Source organism: Prosopis cineraria, unplaced genomic scaffold (genome assembly GCF_029017545.1).
Source record: "Prosopis cineraria cultivar Desert tree isolate PC_DT_omini unplaced genomic scaffold, ASM2901754v1 PC1299, whole genome shotgun sequence".
NCBI classification, from domain to species: Eukaryota; Viridiplantae; Streptophyta; class Magnoliopsida; order Fabales; family Fabaceae; genus Prosopis; species Prosopis cineraria.
This window is the reverse complement of record NW_026556624.1, coordinates 1-15,508: the sequence shown is the minus strand read 5'-3', so window position 1 is coordinate 15,508 and position 15,508 is coordinate 1. Positions and strand designations below refer to the sequence as shown.

General features: G+C 32.0%; 2 protein-coding genes across 3 annotated transcripts; both read right to left on the bottom strand.

The window, feature by feature from the left end:
* Window positions 1-332: 332 nt before the first annotated feature.
* LOC129299790 (pentatricopeptide repeat-containing protein At1g59720, chloroplastic/mitochondrial-like) lies at window positions 333-6,210 on the bottom strand. Of its 2 annotated transcripts, none has more exons than XM_054938261.1 (4): window positions 6,068-6,210; window positions 5,535-5,747; window positions 5,291-5,413; window positions 333-2,382 (listed from the first exon to the last, which is right to left on the bottom strand). In XM_054938261.1, the coding sequence occupies exons 2-4, from the start codon at window positions 5,635-5,637 to the stop codon at window positions 569-571; spliced, it is 2,040 nt and encodes a 679-aa protein (XP_054794236.1). In that variant the 5' UTR covers window positions 5,638-5,747; window positions 6,068-6,210; the 3' UTR covers window positions 333-568. The 2 variants fall into 2 exon arrangements, with proteins under 2 accessions (XP_054794236.1, XP_054794237.1); XM_054938262.1 differs by having other exon boundaries at window positions 5,535-5,934; window positions 6,068-6,182.
* Window positions 6,064-6,756, bottom strand: LOC129299789 (disease resistance protein RPV1-like). Its single transcript, XM_054938260.1, has one exon. It carries the CDS (start codon window positions 6,754-6,756, stop codon window positions 6,064-6,066), a length of 693 nt encoding a protein of 230 aa, XP_054794235.1.
* Between the last annotated feature and the right edge of the window lie 8,752 nt (window positions 6,757-15,508).

Sequence of the window (15,508 nt, the reverse complement as noted above, 5' to 3'; positions counted from 1 at the left end):
TTTAATGTTTTTAATCTTTATAGAAGCTAAAAATACTGAAAAATTAAAATTATAGGGATATAAAAAATAAATGTCACCCAATATTTTTGAAATTATAAATATTAAAAATACTGAAAAAAATTATAAAAATTAAAAATAAAATTTGATGAAACTAGAAAGACGAATGAGTATTTTTTGCTGTACTCCTAAGGTAAAACGTGCTTTGATAGCATCTGTTGTTCTTTTTGCTCCGTGGGGACTGGGGAGCCACACGGATTCAATCGTTTGGTTTTATTTCTAAAGGTAGTAAGCCCCTAGAAATGACAAACTACGACGCCCGAGAGGGAAGCGAATTCGAGAAAATATATTGTTCTGACTATTTTGCCCTTTACGGGGCTGAATTTTGAAAATGACTAAAACAGGTTGAGAAGAGGGAGTATATCCAGCAACACGCCAAGCAAGTCTGCATTGTGCCTTGCCGTTAGCGAATTCAATATTTGTCAATAATTATTTAGATTACAGTTTCCCAGAATTTTTAGCTATTTACGCATCTGCTAGTAAGTACTTCAAACCAGAATAGAAGCATCATTCACCAGTAATCTTTACAAGAACAGGTTCCATCTTTGAAGTGATGGAACCGAATACGATCTCTTATAATGATCTCCACATTGTAAATTCTGGAGATCAATTTGATCACCTTGTGGCAATCATTGCAGACTCTAAGATTCTTAAATATTCTTATGGGCACGCCTGGTTTTGAGTTCAATAGCCCGAAAGCTATGGCCAGTCTCTCGCTGTGCAGCCTCAACGTACTCTGTCTTCCATCATCAATCTCATCAACCATTGGTGCTCCAGAGTAATCAGGTGCATACCCAATTGATTCTAACTTCTCATCAATCACATTCAGAAACTTGTATATATGTTCACTTTGGGGATGAGTGGTGTCGCCTGCAAAAAATTCGTGAGTTACACCATCTATTTCCACCAAACTACATCCAGGCTCTTTAGTCACACCTTTATCAGTCATTAGTTGTCTAAGTGACCCTACGTTGTCCCATCTTCTAGCTGAGGCATATACTTTGGAAAGAAGTACATAAACTCCACTGCAATCACTCCCTTCTGACTCAAAGATCTGCTGAGCCATTTCTTCACTCAGCTCAACGCTTGCTTGTTGTTTGCAGCATGCATCCAAGAGACTTCTCCATATTACAGCATCAGGTTTCATCGGCATTTCTGAAACCAAGTTCAAAGCTTCTTCTATGCGCCCAGCTCGAGCAAGAAGATCAACAAGACATCCATAGTGCTCTAATCGTGGTTCTATATTATATTCTTTGATCATCATGTCAAAATACTCAAGCCCTTCGTTAACTTTACCCCTGTGATTACAAGCACTCAATACACTGACAAAAGTGATAGAGTTGGGTACAAATCTCTGTGTCTTCACCATACGGGTAAAGCAATCCAATGCTGCCTCAGCCTTGCCATGCATGGCAAGACCTAAAATCATCGAATTCCATGAATTTACATCTTTATCAGGCATGCTTTCAAAGACTTGTTCAGCTATTTCAAGGGACCCACATTTACAGTACATGTCCACCAAGCAGGTGTTAATCAAAACATCATCAGCCATATCCATCTCAGACTTCTTCAATATATAGGCATGAGCCCACAAACCTAGAGACAAAGCACCTAAACCAGCGCAAGCACTAATAACACTCTGCATTGTATAGTTATCAGGTTCATATGCGTTTTGCATCTGAATGAACAGCTTCAGGGCAGTGTCAAATTCACTAACCCTTACATAGGAATCAATCAATACATTCCAGGAAACCTTACTTCTCTCAAACATTTTATCAAACACTATCTGCGCTAAGTCTAGGTACCCACAAGTCGCATAGAAGTGAATCAAACTATTACAGACATGAATATCAGACTCAAGCCCAAGTTTCAAAATGTGCCCATGCATCTGTTTCCCTTCAAAAAAATAAAACATATACGCACAGGCCTTGAGAACGAATGGGTATGTATGTTTATCAGGAACGACAAGCTCGTTTTCCATCATCGCTCTGTACAGCTCTATAGCGCGATCTTTGAAGTGGGTGCTTCGGGCGTAGGCTCTTATGAGGGTGTTCCACATGAAGGAATTGGGGTTCTGGAAGTGGTTGAAAAACCGAGTGGCGTAGTGAAGATCGGCAAGAGACGAGAAGTGGAGAATTCTGCTGTACAGGAAGAGGTACTGTGGGTGGTCGCGAGGGATGGAACGCAGCGTTTGAGAGTGAATTTGCTTGAGTTGAGCCATGCCGATTGCAGAAGGTTCCTTTAACAATTGAAGAAGACGAGAAAGTGTGTTATGCCTATGCGATTCCCCACCATGTTTGACGTTGCTTGGGTAGATAGCGGTTCCTGTTGAGATTGTCATAGCCATTATCAGAACCCAGAAAAATATCTTTTCCCAGTCAAATAACAAAATGTGCCCACACACATATTTATCCAAGACAAATTATTTTTATATTAATATTTCCTGTTTAATAAAGCATATATCAAATTAATATTGAAAAAACTTTTTTTCTGGCCAGAATATATTGAAAAAACTTACTCCCCTACTTTTTATAAGAGATAAATAATCGAAATAACTAGATCAAAAAAATTAAAATTTGTTAAACATCTTAGAAATTTTAAATTCTTTCCAGACATGACTGTATAATTAATAGGGGCATAATGTGAATTAAGCAATAAATGCATCAGATAACGGTTTAAGTATTAGTGTACCTTATCCTCCCATTTGTATTTTATAAAAAGTAAATTAAACTTTTTTTTTGGGGTTAAAAAAGTAAATTAAACTTTTATTCATGGATCTGAGAGACAGATTTGACTTTTGAGAACGACGATTGCTTGATAAACCTTTTGGTCCCCAAATTTAGGCTCCTGATTGCCTGTTTATTACAGTTTCTGTGGACTTTTTCATCGGTGCTTGTTCAATAAAATTTCATCGAATTGTCCTCAGTGCTTGTTCAATAAAATTTCACATGATGATTTTTTTTTTTGTCAGAAATAGGATTTTCCTTGTAAAACATTCATATAAACAAAATATTCTTCCCATCCCTAAATATAAGACGCAATTGCCAAAATCACAGAGACCAAGGATGTGACGTGCTTGTGTCTAAATATTTTTTCCATTTTTCAAATCTATCCTTAATTAAATGTTTTTATTTTTTATGATGGTAAAATCATTTATTAGGTTGTTGAAAAAATCATTAAATATAAATATAAGCGAAAAAAATTAATACATCCTAGAATTTTGAAAAAAGGTGTTATGAAAAGGACAATTGTTAAAAAAATGCAGGGAGGAGGTACGAATGATTTCACATAATCAGGCAAAGCAAAGAGACGAAAGTATAGAGATGCGAAAGGATTAAAATAATTAATCAACATAAAATATTAAACTTACAGCAAGCATTGTTTGAAATTGGATATGTATGAATGTATCTTCAAATTCTCAAAATTTTTTTCCATACATAATTTGAGGCCATTTTTCAACGTCTAACAAAACGGAGATTCTATCCTACATTAGAAAATATTAATGGAAATTCAAATTGACTTTTGGTCCAAAAATTAAAACTGGAACAAACGGGGACTTGTTAGTGGTGCTACTACGATCTATTTTCTATTAAAAAAACCTAATTTATGTTAATTCAAGTGGTTCCTCTAAATACTACAGGGGCTGAAGAAACTTATGTGAAAGTGAGCCTGCAAGGAAGTTAGAATTTAGTATACATTTGAGCATGAAATTCATGCTAAGAAAAAATCTCAAATTCAAAAGCTCTTTGAAAGAGATCATTTTCTTCATACTTGGACTGACTTGATATTCCATACCCAGATATGGATGAAAGTACAAAAAAAAGGTAAAGAAAGATTCTTGTTATTTTTCAAAATTGAAAAAGTCGGTGTAATGCATTAGCAAAAATTTGAATCATATATAGATGCAGAATCTGGCTTTGGGTTCATTTAAGCGGGCACCCAATACTAATATGTCTCTATGGATGCTTCAGCCCATGAATCAATAGATGCATGATATGGGGAACAGTCTCAATCAGGATTAGAATATTGGAGAGGGAAAAATTAAAATAGATTAATGGGGTTGTATTTAAAATTTAAAATTAAATCAAGGTTAATAAAATAATACTTTAATTTGATGTCATTTAATTTAATTGACTGTGCTTGAGAATAAATGAATAATATAGATACAAACAATTAATACTCCCTACATTTTTATTATATTTATCGCCTAAGGCTGTTGGACATGGATGATTAAGAAATGCAATAAATATGAAAAAAAATGATATATTTTATCAAATTTGCCACTCATTTATTTCAATACTTTAATGCCTCTAAAATTATATGCAGGGGTAGTAGAATATTGTTCTAAAGGTAAAACAGGAAAAATGTCATTAAATGTCATTTTGAAAATTTAAAATAATATGTAATATAAAAAAATTTCTAAAACGCGACAAATGTGAAATAGAGGGCAAATATATCTGACTCTTTATTGCGTGTGAGAATTTGAACCCGACCAGGCTACCTCCCACAGCCCACCTACCAGTTTGACTTAAGAATAATCTAACTTTCCAAAATCACAACCGATCGAACAATAAGATAGAGGAGATAGAGAACATGAAAAATATAAGAAAATGATATATTTTACTCAATTTCTGAGAGAATATATATCTTTCTCCAAAAGCATGCTTGAACAATAATTCTCATTTGTCATGGTAAAAAGAATATATGATTGATATTAATATTAAATCACACGACAATATGTGTTTAGATGGATATGGACTTTCAAAAGGCCAGGAACTTAGGGAAGGGCCTCTCTGTTCTTAATTAAAGAAGGACAATAATACATCTAAGATACAAAGCTGAACGTAAAATAACCGAAGTTCTAAGAGGTTATTATATTGTTCAAAGTGAACATTATGAGTCATTTTTTGGTTTCTGTGGACTTTTAGATGGGTTGGTGATTTGTTGATCCCTTCAAACAGTATCTACAGAGGCTTCACTTACCAGCTATGCACAACTAAACCAGTAGTTGACTCACCAAACTTTCGTTAAAAGGATTACATTAAACAAATAAGCCGACAGCCAATCGATATATGATAGAAGAATCAAAAGGTAAATAAAATAACTAGTTAAACCACACACATTTATAATTCATACTACAATGTGTGTGCTTGTGGCTACATAACTGCAGACAGAAAAAAACCTTTTCAAGAGATCATAAAAGATAAGAAAACACGAAAGATATAAAACATACCTATGCACAGTTGTCTTGGGACTATTGGAGCTTGACGGCTCACCAGGTTCCTTCCCCTGAAGTACCAACTTCTCATTCTCATTCCGCCACAAAGCATCCCGTAGATTTCCCAGTATGCCACCTCTGCATTTTGTTATTTGCATTCATAAAAAAATAATAACATTTAAACTAGACACCAAAATTTTTAGAGATGCATTCTTAATTCTTATGAAGTTGATCTCAAGAAATAAGAAAATCAACTTACCGATTTGACAGGCATTTATTGGGGAAGAAATCTTCAGTTGTACGGTCATTTGAGTCGCCTGGATTAGGCTCGTCGGAATGATTCTGAGATCCAAGGCTCGCATCTCGCGGGTCGGTTTCAATCTTTCGGATCTCTCCCACGATACAGTGGCTCGTAGAATCCAGTTTCCTCATTATCTCAAACGCTATTTCCTCAACAAGCTCAGCTTCGCTTCTATAGAAAGAAGAGCCAGGAGATGGAGACAGTTTGAGCTCTTTGGAATTCGATCGAGGATCTCTATTCATCTGATCATCTCTTAAAATTCATACCTAGTTAATTATATATGCTATTTCAAATTTTAAAACAACTGGTCGTTAGAATTTAGAGACGACCCGACCGTAGAGATCTCCATAGACAAACTCTACAAAGAACATTATCAATTAACACAACTATGATCTTCACAAATTAAACCATGCATTCTGATCTCTATAGGATGTATTTCAATCGAAAGATCGATGAGAAAAATAGAAAGTAATCGATGGAGTTATGGTTACCTAGAACCTGAGCATTCCCAACCAGAGAGATTGGCGGCTTCTGTCATGGCTATCGTCCACTTTTGAACTGTTTGGTTGTCGGCCTTGCGCTCCTTCTTATGTCGTTTCAAATCAGTTCCGTAACTCCCTCTCTGGTGTCGCACATCTGACGGAGAGACTCCATAGAAAATAGGGATCACATGTTGTCCCCTTTTTTTCTTGCATTCCATTATCTTGGCTAGTTCGTCCAGAGTCCAACTTGAATTTGCGTACTTTTTGGAGAAAACTATGAGCAGGATCTTGGATTGCTTGATTGCTACTAAAAGAGTGGGCGAAATTTCATTCCCTCTCTCGAGATCGCAATCATCCATGTAGGTTTTGATACCGCGCCTTCTAAAAGCGGCTCGGAGATGGCTTACAAAACCGTTGCGGGTGTCTTCACCTCTAAAACTGATAAAAACATCGTGAGTGGTGCTGGGGCTAGGGTTGGCGGAGGAAGTCTGAGAAGATGAAGAGGAAGCAGATGATGAAGCTATTGATGATGACCATGGAGATTTCATGCGATTGTCTTCTGCAGATCGGAAGGTTTTAATGGGCACACCATGATTATTTTCTCTGGTACTTGGGCTGGGATTAAGGGAGGAAGACTTGGAAGATGAGAATGAAGAAGATGCTTCTGCTGCTGCTGCTAGAGATGGTGATGGGTTCATGAGAATGTCCTCTCTGAAAATAATGAACTCTTCATGAGGGAATTCGTTGGCACAAGGACTAGGGATGGCGGAGAAATACTGGGAATCGAATGAAGACGAAGACGACGGTGAGGCTGATGATGCTGATGATTTCATGTGGGTGACTCTTGCTAATTAACGAGTAGTTCAGTTCATTTTCAAGAATGTTTCTTTCTTGGGAGCGTTTTGATGCTACAATTCACTAAAAGCAAAATCCTTACAGGCGCCTTAATGAGTTGCTGGTAGGTTTAATTTCTCGGCTGCTTCCTGGAAAAATACAGGTAAATTACACGGTGGGGAAAGATTCAAGGATATTCCTGTTTGAAGAAGAACCATTAACAGTGGAAGACGATGTGGGCCCACGCTTGATGTCTAAACCGGTCCGTCTTCGGTGAGTTGCACCTCATGAACAAAACAAAACCAAAAACACTGGCGCATTCAGATTAAGATTTTTTAATTTAAATTTAAATTTATTAAATTTTTTTTAACTTTTTTAATAAATATATTCATCATCAAAGACAGTACAGATTTAACGTAAATAAATCATTTTAATATTAATTTTTTTATAATTTTCATTTTGATGAATAAAATATTAAGAATAAAGATAATTTTCTGAGGATACTTTTAAAAATTATTTTTAAAAAGATTAGAAGTTAAAAAATTTTAAATTTGAATGATCAATTTATAAAATTATCAAAGTTTTTAATATTAAATTAAATCTATCCAAATTGATGAGAAATAAATTTATATAAATTTCTCAATAGATATAAAATAAAAATAAAAAATATATAAACTTTAAATTTGGACTGTTTGGATAAAAATCTAAACAGTTCAGATCTCATCGCACATAAGTTGAACGCATATACTAAATATAGTAGCCACCAGAATATGTGAATATCATGTAAGTCATGTTTATATAACGAATAATAAGTTTACAAAAGTGATCAATCAGACGCAATAATTTATTCTTTGTAAAAAAAATGCTCATTCATATACATCATAGTTTTAGAATTGATGAATCATAACTAGAAAAAAGTTGTTTGATACATATATCTCTAATTCTTTTTCAAAAAAAAATGAATGTCGTCAGATTTGTGGTGTTTGATTTCAAATGTGTTCTCTTTACTAGAAAAAGAACCAATTTTATTAATCATAAAAAAAATTACACGCATTAATAGTCTAAACCAAAAAACACTCAAAAAAACTTACACACAAATTAATACACAAAACTCGCAAAAAAAAAAAAAAAAGAGCAACAACAAAACATAACAAAGGAAAGGAAAAACAGATTAATCAATGCCTTCCGTGTCCCAACGATCAAAGTCATTAACAGAAATACATAATGAATTGTTACCTATTGAGTTGATGTATTTTCAATATTTGTCCTAAAAAAGATGAACAGTAGCATTTTCTCCACAACAACACCCTCACCGATATTTGCCTTATAGGAATTGGTATAAAATAAATCCTTTCGATTTAATTACTATTCATCATTTAATTTTTCGGCAATGAATTATTCATTAAATTTAATTTTTCCCTCAAAAGCTAATCAATATTATTTTTCTCAAATGATCCACCAATATTATATAATATATTCTTGATCTTTCACACATCACTACTACACCATCACGTTATCAGACTCTGATCTTTTTCTTAATCCAGATTTAATTTCTAGCGTGTGTGTAACAATAATAACTTTTTCTTTTGAATAATTTGGATATCATTTAGTATTTTCTCTGCCTATTTTTATAAGCTGGACATTAAGAGATTACTGTAGCCAAATATTCTATGATAATTTTTGCACTCGTGCGTTTTTGGGCAACCGTATACGGTTTTTGGTTCAAGAGTTTAGGCTTTTGAATGGATGAAAATTCCAGAATTTTTCTTTTTTCTTTTTGACAGAAACGTTGCTGCTTTTTTCAAAGAACAAAAAATTAGAGCACTCAGATATTCAGGATGATCAATTAATTAAATATTTTAGCCAAAAAAAATTCAAATCGAAAGTTTTCGAATATTTCTAAAATAGGAGAGAAATTCTCCAATTACTGCGAATTCTTGGGAGACGTTTCTATTCATTTTAATTTTGATTAGCTGCTGTGACTATTCTCAATCATTGACGAAGAATTTGGAAGGTTGACAAAGTCAAACAGACTGAGACATGATCTTCAGGATTGCAAACTTGGAATCAAAGAATTGAATCGCTCCTCCCTAGATTACTTATCGATATTTACTGAGTTTTTTTTTTTAAAAAAAAAAAACTGTTTACAGCAAGGGCGCAATTTTTTTTTAATTTAGCTTTTATTTTATTTTTTTGGCTTCCCTTGAGCAACAAGCCAAGAGCCCAGGTACACTGTTAAAAAAGTGCTGCACTAGGACATCAATGTACGTCACTGTATATGTGCTGTCATCATACATCATAATTATATAAATAATCAACTGCGCTATGATTAAGAAATTATTATTATTTGTTTGTTTGGTTCGGTTCACGTCATTATAGGTTTCATGATGATCTTTATAGTCGAGACTTGAGACACATTAAAATCATTGGCCAGTATTTTGGTGTTTCTTAGGAACGAAACAAAATTCCTTGGTTGCTCCTCTCTTTATGGCCTCTATTATATATTTCTTTAATATTTTCTTTGATATGTTATTAAAACAATTTTAAAACATAATTGTAAGTGGAGCATTCTCTATTGGTCAGCAATTTCTTTCGTTTTTGTAATAACATTTTGAATTCTTATATTCGTTAAAACTTATGGATATATTTATAACACGTGCAGCGCCTAGCTTAAAAATATGAAATTGATTAAAATGGCAGAACTATCAATTTGATAGGGATAACGAATGCATTAGAATAATGAGATTTTAGTATAAATTAGATATATAATTAATACTTAATTATCGTAATTAAACTTGATAACACTGAATATTTGATTTTATGTGGTTTGACTAATGGTCGTCACTAGTTGCATGTGCGGTCCGAAAAGCACCATGTCCAACCTATTCCCCCAACATTATTGTCCATGTAAACTTCTAAGAAGTAGCCGCTAATATCAATTAAGTAAAATATTGGCTGATTAACTAACTGGAAGTGATTAATTGGTTAATTGCTTGTGAATAATGATTGGTTTAAAAGCCTTCTCTCCATCGACTGTAGCCAGCAAACAGTCATAAGGAGTAGCTTAGCAACTGCGCGTGTTTGTGTTTTTTTTCTTAAAAGAAGGCAATAAATGGCATCTTCTGAAACAACGGACAAAACGAACGCCACGATCCTATTATGTTCATCATCTCCAGTTACTTATGACTGTAAATGATCTGAACCCATTATATTTTTAGTTTTGGGAGAATTACATACAGGTTCATATAAAAAAATTAATTACTATAAATTTCTTATTAATATAATTCTCCTTTTAATTTTTCTTAAGGTACTGTGGGCAAAGATTATGCATCTCCCAACTTGTTACACATACAAGAACCGAGTAGATCCGAACCTCTCACCAGACTTCATTAGTCCCATGCATTAAAAGAAATAAAGAAAGAGGGGAGAATTTTAACAAAAGACCCTTAACACAATCTGTTTACACTTAAAGTCTTTAAATTTTTAAAATTTTACTACAATTCAAAGGTACTAATTTGATATTAAATTTTTTAAAAGAGGACAAAATTGTCCCTCTTTTAAATTAATATTAGAACCTTCTTATTTCATATGTAATTGCCTCATTTCACTTATTCATTTACTTACGAAATGTTGTTAATTACTTATTTAATTTGTTTTCATTTTAAGTGTTCAAATCATTTTAAGACAACTTATTGACTCTTATATTATATGTTATTTATTTACTTATGGGCTATTATTAATTGCTATATTTACTTGTTCAATCCCTATTTTACTTGTGTATTGCCAAATTTTCACTTGATTTCATTTCATAAAAATAAACAAGTGAAGTAGAGCAATTAACAACAACATTTGATAAATAAATGAATAAATAAAGTAAGATAATTAATAAGTGAAGTAAGAAATTCTTGATATTTCTTAAAAATTTAAGATCAAATTAATATTCTAAACTACAATAAAATTTTAAAAATTTAAGAGTTTTGAATGTAATTAAATATGATTAAGGATCCTTTATTAAAATTCTTTCAAGAAAGAATGCATACATTTTCTTTTTTCTTGCTTTTCTTTTGTTATTTTTTTTTTTTGGTGTGTGTTTCGGTTTGACATTGAAATTAACTACTTATAGGACCTCCTACTCCTACACACACACACCCCCCCTAGTACCCCACGAAATGTCTATATTAGCAACTATTTGTAATTTATAATATTATATTGTAGCGCTGTATAATAATACTAGGGATGCCTTCGGCCGAGGCCTGAGCTCATCGATGTGTGTGTGTGTGTGACACACTGGTCTCACGATTAGTCAGCGAGATTCTCTAAGATGAAATGAGTTTAATACTATTCCTAATCATCATATAAATCACTTTTCAAAAACACTTCTTGATTTAAATATAAGAAATTAAATAATTTTTACTTTTTTTTAATCCTTACCCTTAAATGTTTTATATTTAAAGATTATTTTCAATTGTTCCATATTTAAAGACAATACACATGTTATAAAAAATAAAATAAAATATATGAATAAAAAGATGTATATATTTTTTTAAAAATAAATATAATTTTTGATCCCTGTACTTTATTCGCGTTTTATTATAAATTTTTAAAACAATAAAAAAAATATGAGGATCTAAAACATCGAATAAGAATATAAGTATTAATAGTAAAATGCGAGCAAAATATATAAATTAAAGATTATGTTTTTTTAAAAAAATAAGGCCTTAATTAATATTTTTAGTAAATCATGAATTAGTTAATAATAATAAATATTGTGGCTCAAAAGGAGTAATGTATATGAACAAATTAATTTAATTTAGAATTTCATCAATTCCTAGTCATTGAGGCTCTTCGATCCATAACAGAAACAAAATCTTGACTTTCTTTTAAAAAAAAAAAAACAGAAGAAAGAAAAAATGGGTTACCGTGATTATAGCATCGAGGATATGTGCGAGTAATTAATTAATTAATTTACTTCACATCATAAATAAAGTTTATATTGCAAGGAATAAAAATATGGATGTTGACTTTGTTGTCCCTTATTATTCTGGAAGATCACCATTTTGCTAATTATTCAATTGACTCAGGAATATCACATTTGCTTTTAAATTATCAATGACTTAGGGGGTGTTGTTAGCCACAGAAGACGACCTGAAACGATACGAAACCCCCGGCTTGTCTCTCTTTCGTGTTTACTCTTTTATTTAATTCCCGAGTAGGGTTTCAAGGGTGGCCTGGAAATAATACAAACTGATCATAATTATGGATTTCAATTACTCGTATCTTTTTTATAAGTTATTTCTAATATATTTTATTAAAATTAAAGAAAATTTTTAAACTTTTTAATTCTGTATATAAAATTTAAGAAATTTTTAATTTTATCTCTATTAAATCTATCAACTTTAATAACATATTTTTTTTCAATATTTAATGAATGTTTAAAAAGAGTAATTTATGATAAAAATTTAATGGTGTGACTTATAAAATAGAAAAAAAAAATACTCCCTCCATCCTTATATGTAATATATAAGACATTTTTAATCGAATCACGTAAACTATTTGCCCCTAATTATTGTAAATAAAAAATAAATATTTTTTTGAAGTAAATTAATGAAAGTACTTATTTTTTTTATCTTTCCAATTTAATAAGGGTTATAATATTTCATTTCTTAAAAAAATATACTACAATCCCTTATATTTAAGGACCAAAAAGATATTAGAAGACTCCTTATATACAAAGATGGAGGAAGTAAATTTTATCTCTGCCAGAGGAATGGGCAGTAATCTTTGGTTCCAGGACATGTAATAAACTTGAGCTTTCAGGATTGTTGTTTTGAGACTAGCATCCTTAACATGCACGGTTTCAGACATTCATAAACCTGTTCAGAAATTTATAAGGACCCACACTTAGAGTACATATCCATGAAGCAAATGTTGATCAAAACATAGTCAACTGCGTTATAATCTCAGAATTTCTCAAATATACAGGTATTTGATTTAGCCCACAAACCTAGAAACACCCAAGAACTAAACTAGCGTGCACAAGCATTAATAACTATTTACCTACTAGTACAAAATAGTCTTTTTACACACCTAAATTTACATCAATTCACACACATACAGTGCAGAAAAAGGAGGTGGTGACATTTTTGTGAATAAATAGGTGGTTGTGATTATTTTACACTGATTCCTTGCATAACTAGTGTAGATATATTAATATTTACACCAATTATAATACATGATTGGTGTAGTTATATATTCTAATTTTTTAAAAATTATTTTTAACATATCTATATTAGTTATTAAGTATAATTGGTGGTTATACATTTTAATTTTTTTTAAATTTTTTTAACATATCTATATCGGATATGACTTATAAGTGGTGTAGATATGCTTTTTAAACTTCAGAATTATATTGCCCTAACACCTCGCGTTCTCTATTTCCTTCTTTCTTAGATGCTTGTGTCTCCCACTCGCCACTCCCGCTCTCCTTTCAACTTCGATGTTTTGCCGCCTCCTCCCTTCACCACACCTCTATTGTGTTGATCCGATCTGAAATCTCAAGTGTAGCCTCGCTTCCTGACACCGTTTCTGCATGAGTCCAGCTTCAGTCTTCACATCGTTCTTAGTCCAGCGTCCAGGTGTGTCCTTCACCAGTTCTTTCCCTATATTTTCTTTGGGCCGTGATTATATGAGCTTGCTCTGTTACAAATCTATTTGATTTTAAAGTTGCTAAATTTGCCTACACATTGTTTTGGTGGGTAATTCTGTATCTTCTTGTCCCCTTTTTTGGCACAATTTCAGCAATTTTTTTTAGTAATGTTTTATTTTTTGGATGTAGGATTGGGTTTTGATAAGTCAAATCCTGAAATTCCTATCACTGCTTAGAAACCCTACTTTTTTATTTTCTAATATAATGGTGGACAAACAAGGCAATTTTTTTCATCCTATGATTAGAGAGTTTCAGCTTTGGGGGATTAATTCTTGTATCATAACTATTGGTGTTATCACTTTTTCAACTTTCCATGTGTTGTTTTATGTATGATATCTTTGAGAGCACCAATGAGCTTTAAAAATATATATGTAATACTAATAGCTTTCAATTTTTATGCTTTGTTTAATTTATTTTAAACTATAGTTTGAACTCAAACTCTTTTTCAAAAATGGCTTCTTAGGATCCCAATTTTTTAGACTATTTTTTTAACCCCTATGCTATGACAATCTCATAAGAAATTAATTAATTAATTATGATTATCATAACATGTTTTATGTTCATTACCGTCTTCTGATATTATTAAGTGAATATTATACAATTTCTATTTCATACCCTGGTAGTACTTTTCACAATTAGCCTTTAAAATAATATATTTTAGTAAAACATAGGTTATAATTCAAAACCTACTTAAATTTCCAAAACATGCAAATTCACATCACGCCACTTTACAACAACATATATTATATTACAAAGTTTACTTATAAATAGTTAAACTGGCTAATAGACAGTATGAATTATTTAACTACATCAACCTTTTTGTTTTTAGAAAGGATTGCCCATGGTGCTTTTGCTTTCTTCTCTAACTCTTAGCTTGCTCAAAATCAACACATGAGTCACACCAATCTATACAATTAAGCACTATATGTCAAATCAAAATGGACCTTAAGTACTTATTAACACCATCAACTAAATTAAGCTTACAATTTCTTTCATCAGGCAACTTAAGTCCAAACCACCCTCCACAAAACCTTCCATAACTTCTATTAATTTCATATAATCCGTATAGAATTTTCAAATTTTTAAACTTTTCAATTTTAGGTTAAATTGAGCCTATAATTTCAAAGCTCAACTACTAACCACTAAACCAATCACAAATTTTTTAGTTTAACTTTCAATAATTTTTTTCATAGCTAAACGGTCAGAAATAACTCCTTAAAACTTTTCAATCCACTTTTTCTATATTCAAAACTAAAAACAATTAGGGTTGAGTAAGAAAGTAGGAAGTACAAAACTTACTCGGCAAGTAATAAGTTAGAACTATCTCTAGTTACTTCAGAATTCTTGCCCTAACACAGATAACTCTTCTCTTTGTGTGCTCTTTGTTTTCTCTTCATCTTCTTTGAAAATCATGAGTTGACCACATATTTAAAGTCAAAATTTTAACTCATGCATTGCAGTGCAGTACACAAATGTCACAACACATGATGCACTAAGGAATTTCTCACTTTAGGTCACACGCTTCACTTTAGACCACAATTCTTTTACTTGATCCTAATCATACAATCATTTAACAACTCAAAATATCAATTCATCATCAGCCATAATCATAATTAACTTAATCCACTAATTTACTAATTCACCCTTAATTAACAATTAATTTTGGATTAACATTTAGGATGTCACCTTATTGAACGAATAGAGCTACAGAACCTTAAATTTTAAATGCACCCTAAATTCTATGTAGACACTAATAATAAGAGGATGCCATCAGGTGTTTCAGTTGATGCTATTGCTATGAAACATGTAGACATGTTTTCATGGATATCATGCTTGATAGATAAACATGTATCCCATGTTGAATTGAAGTTAATCAATTGATTATGAAGCTCTAGTTGCCTATGTAGGCC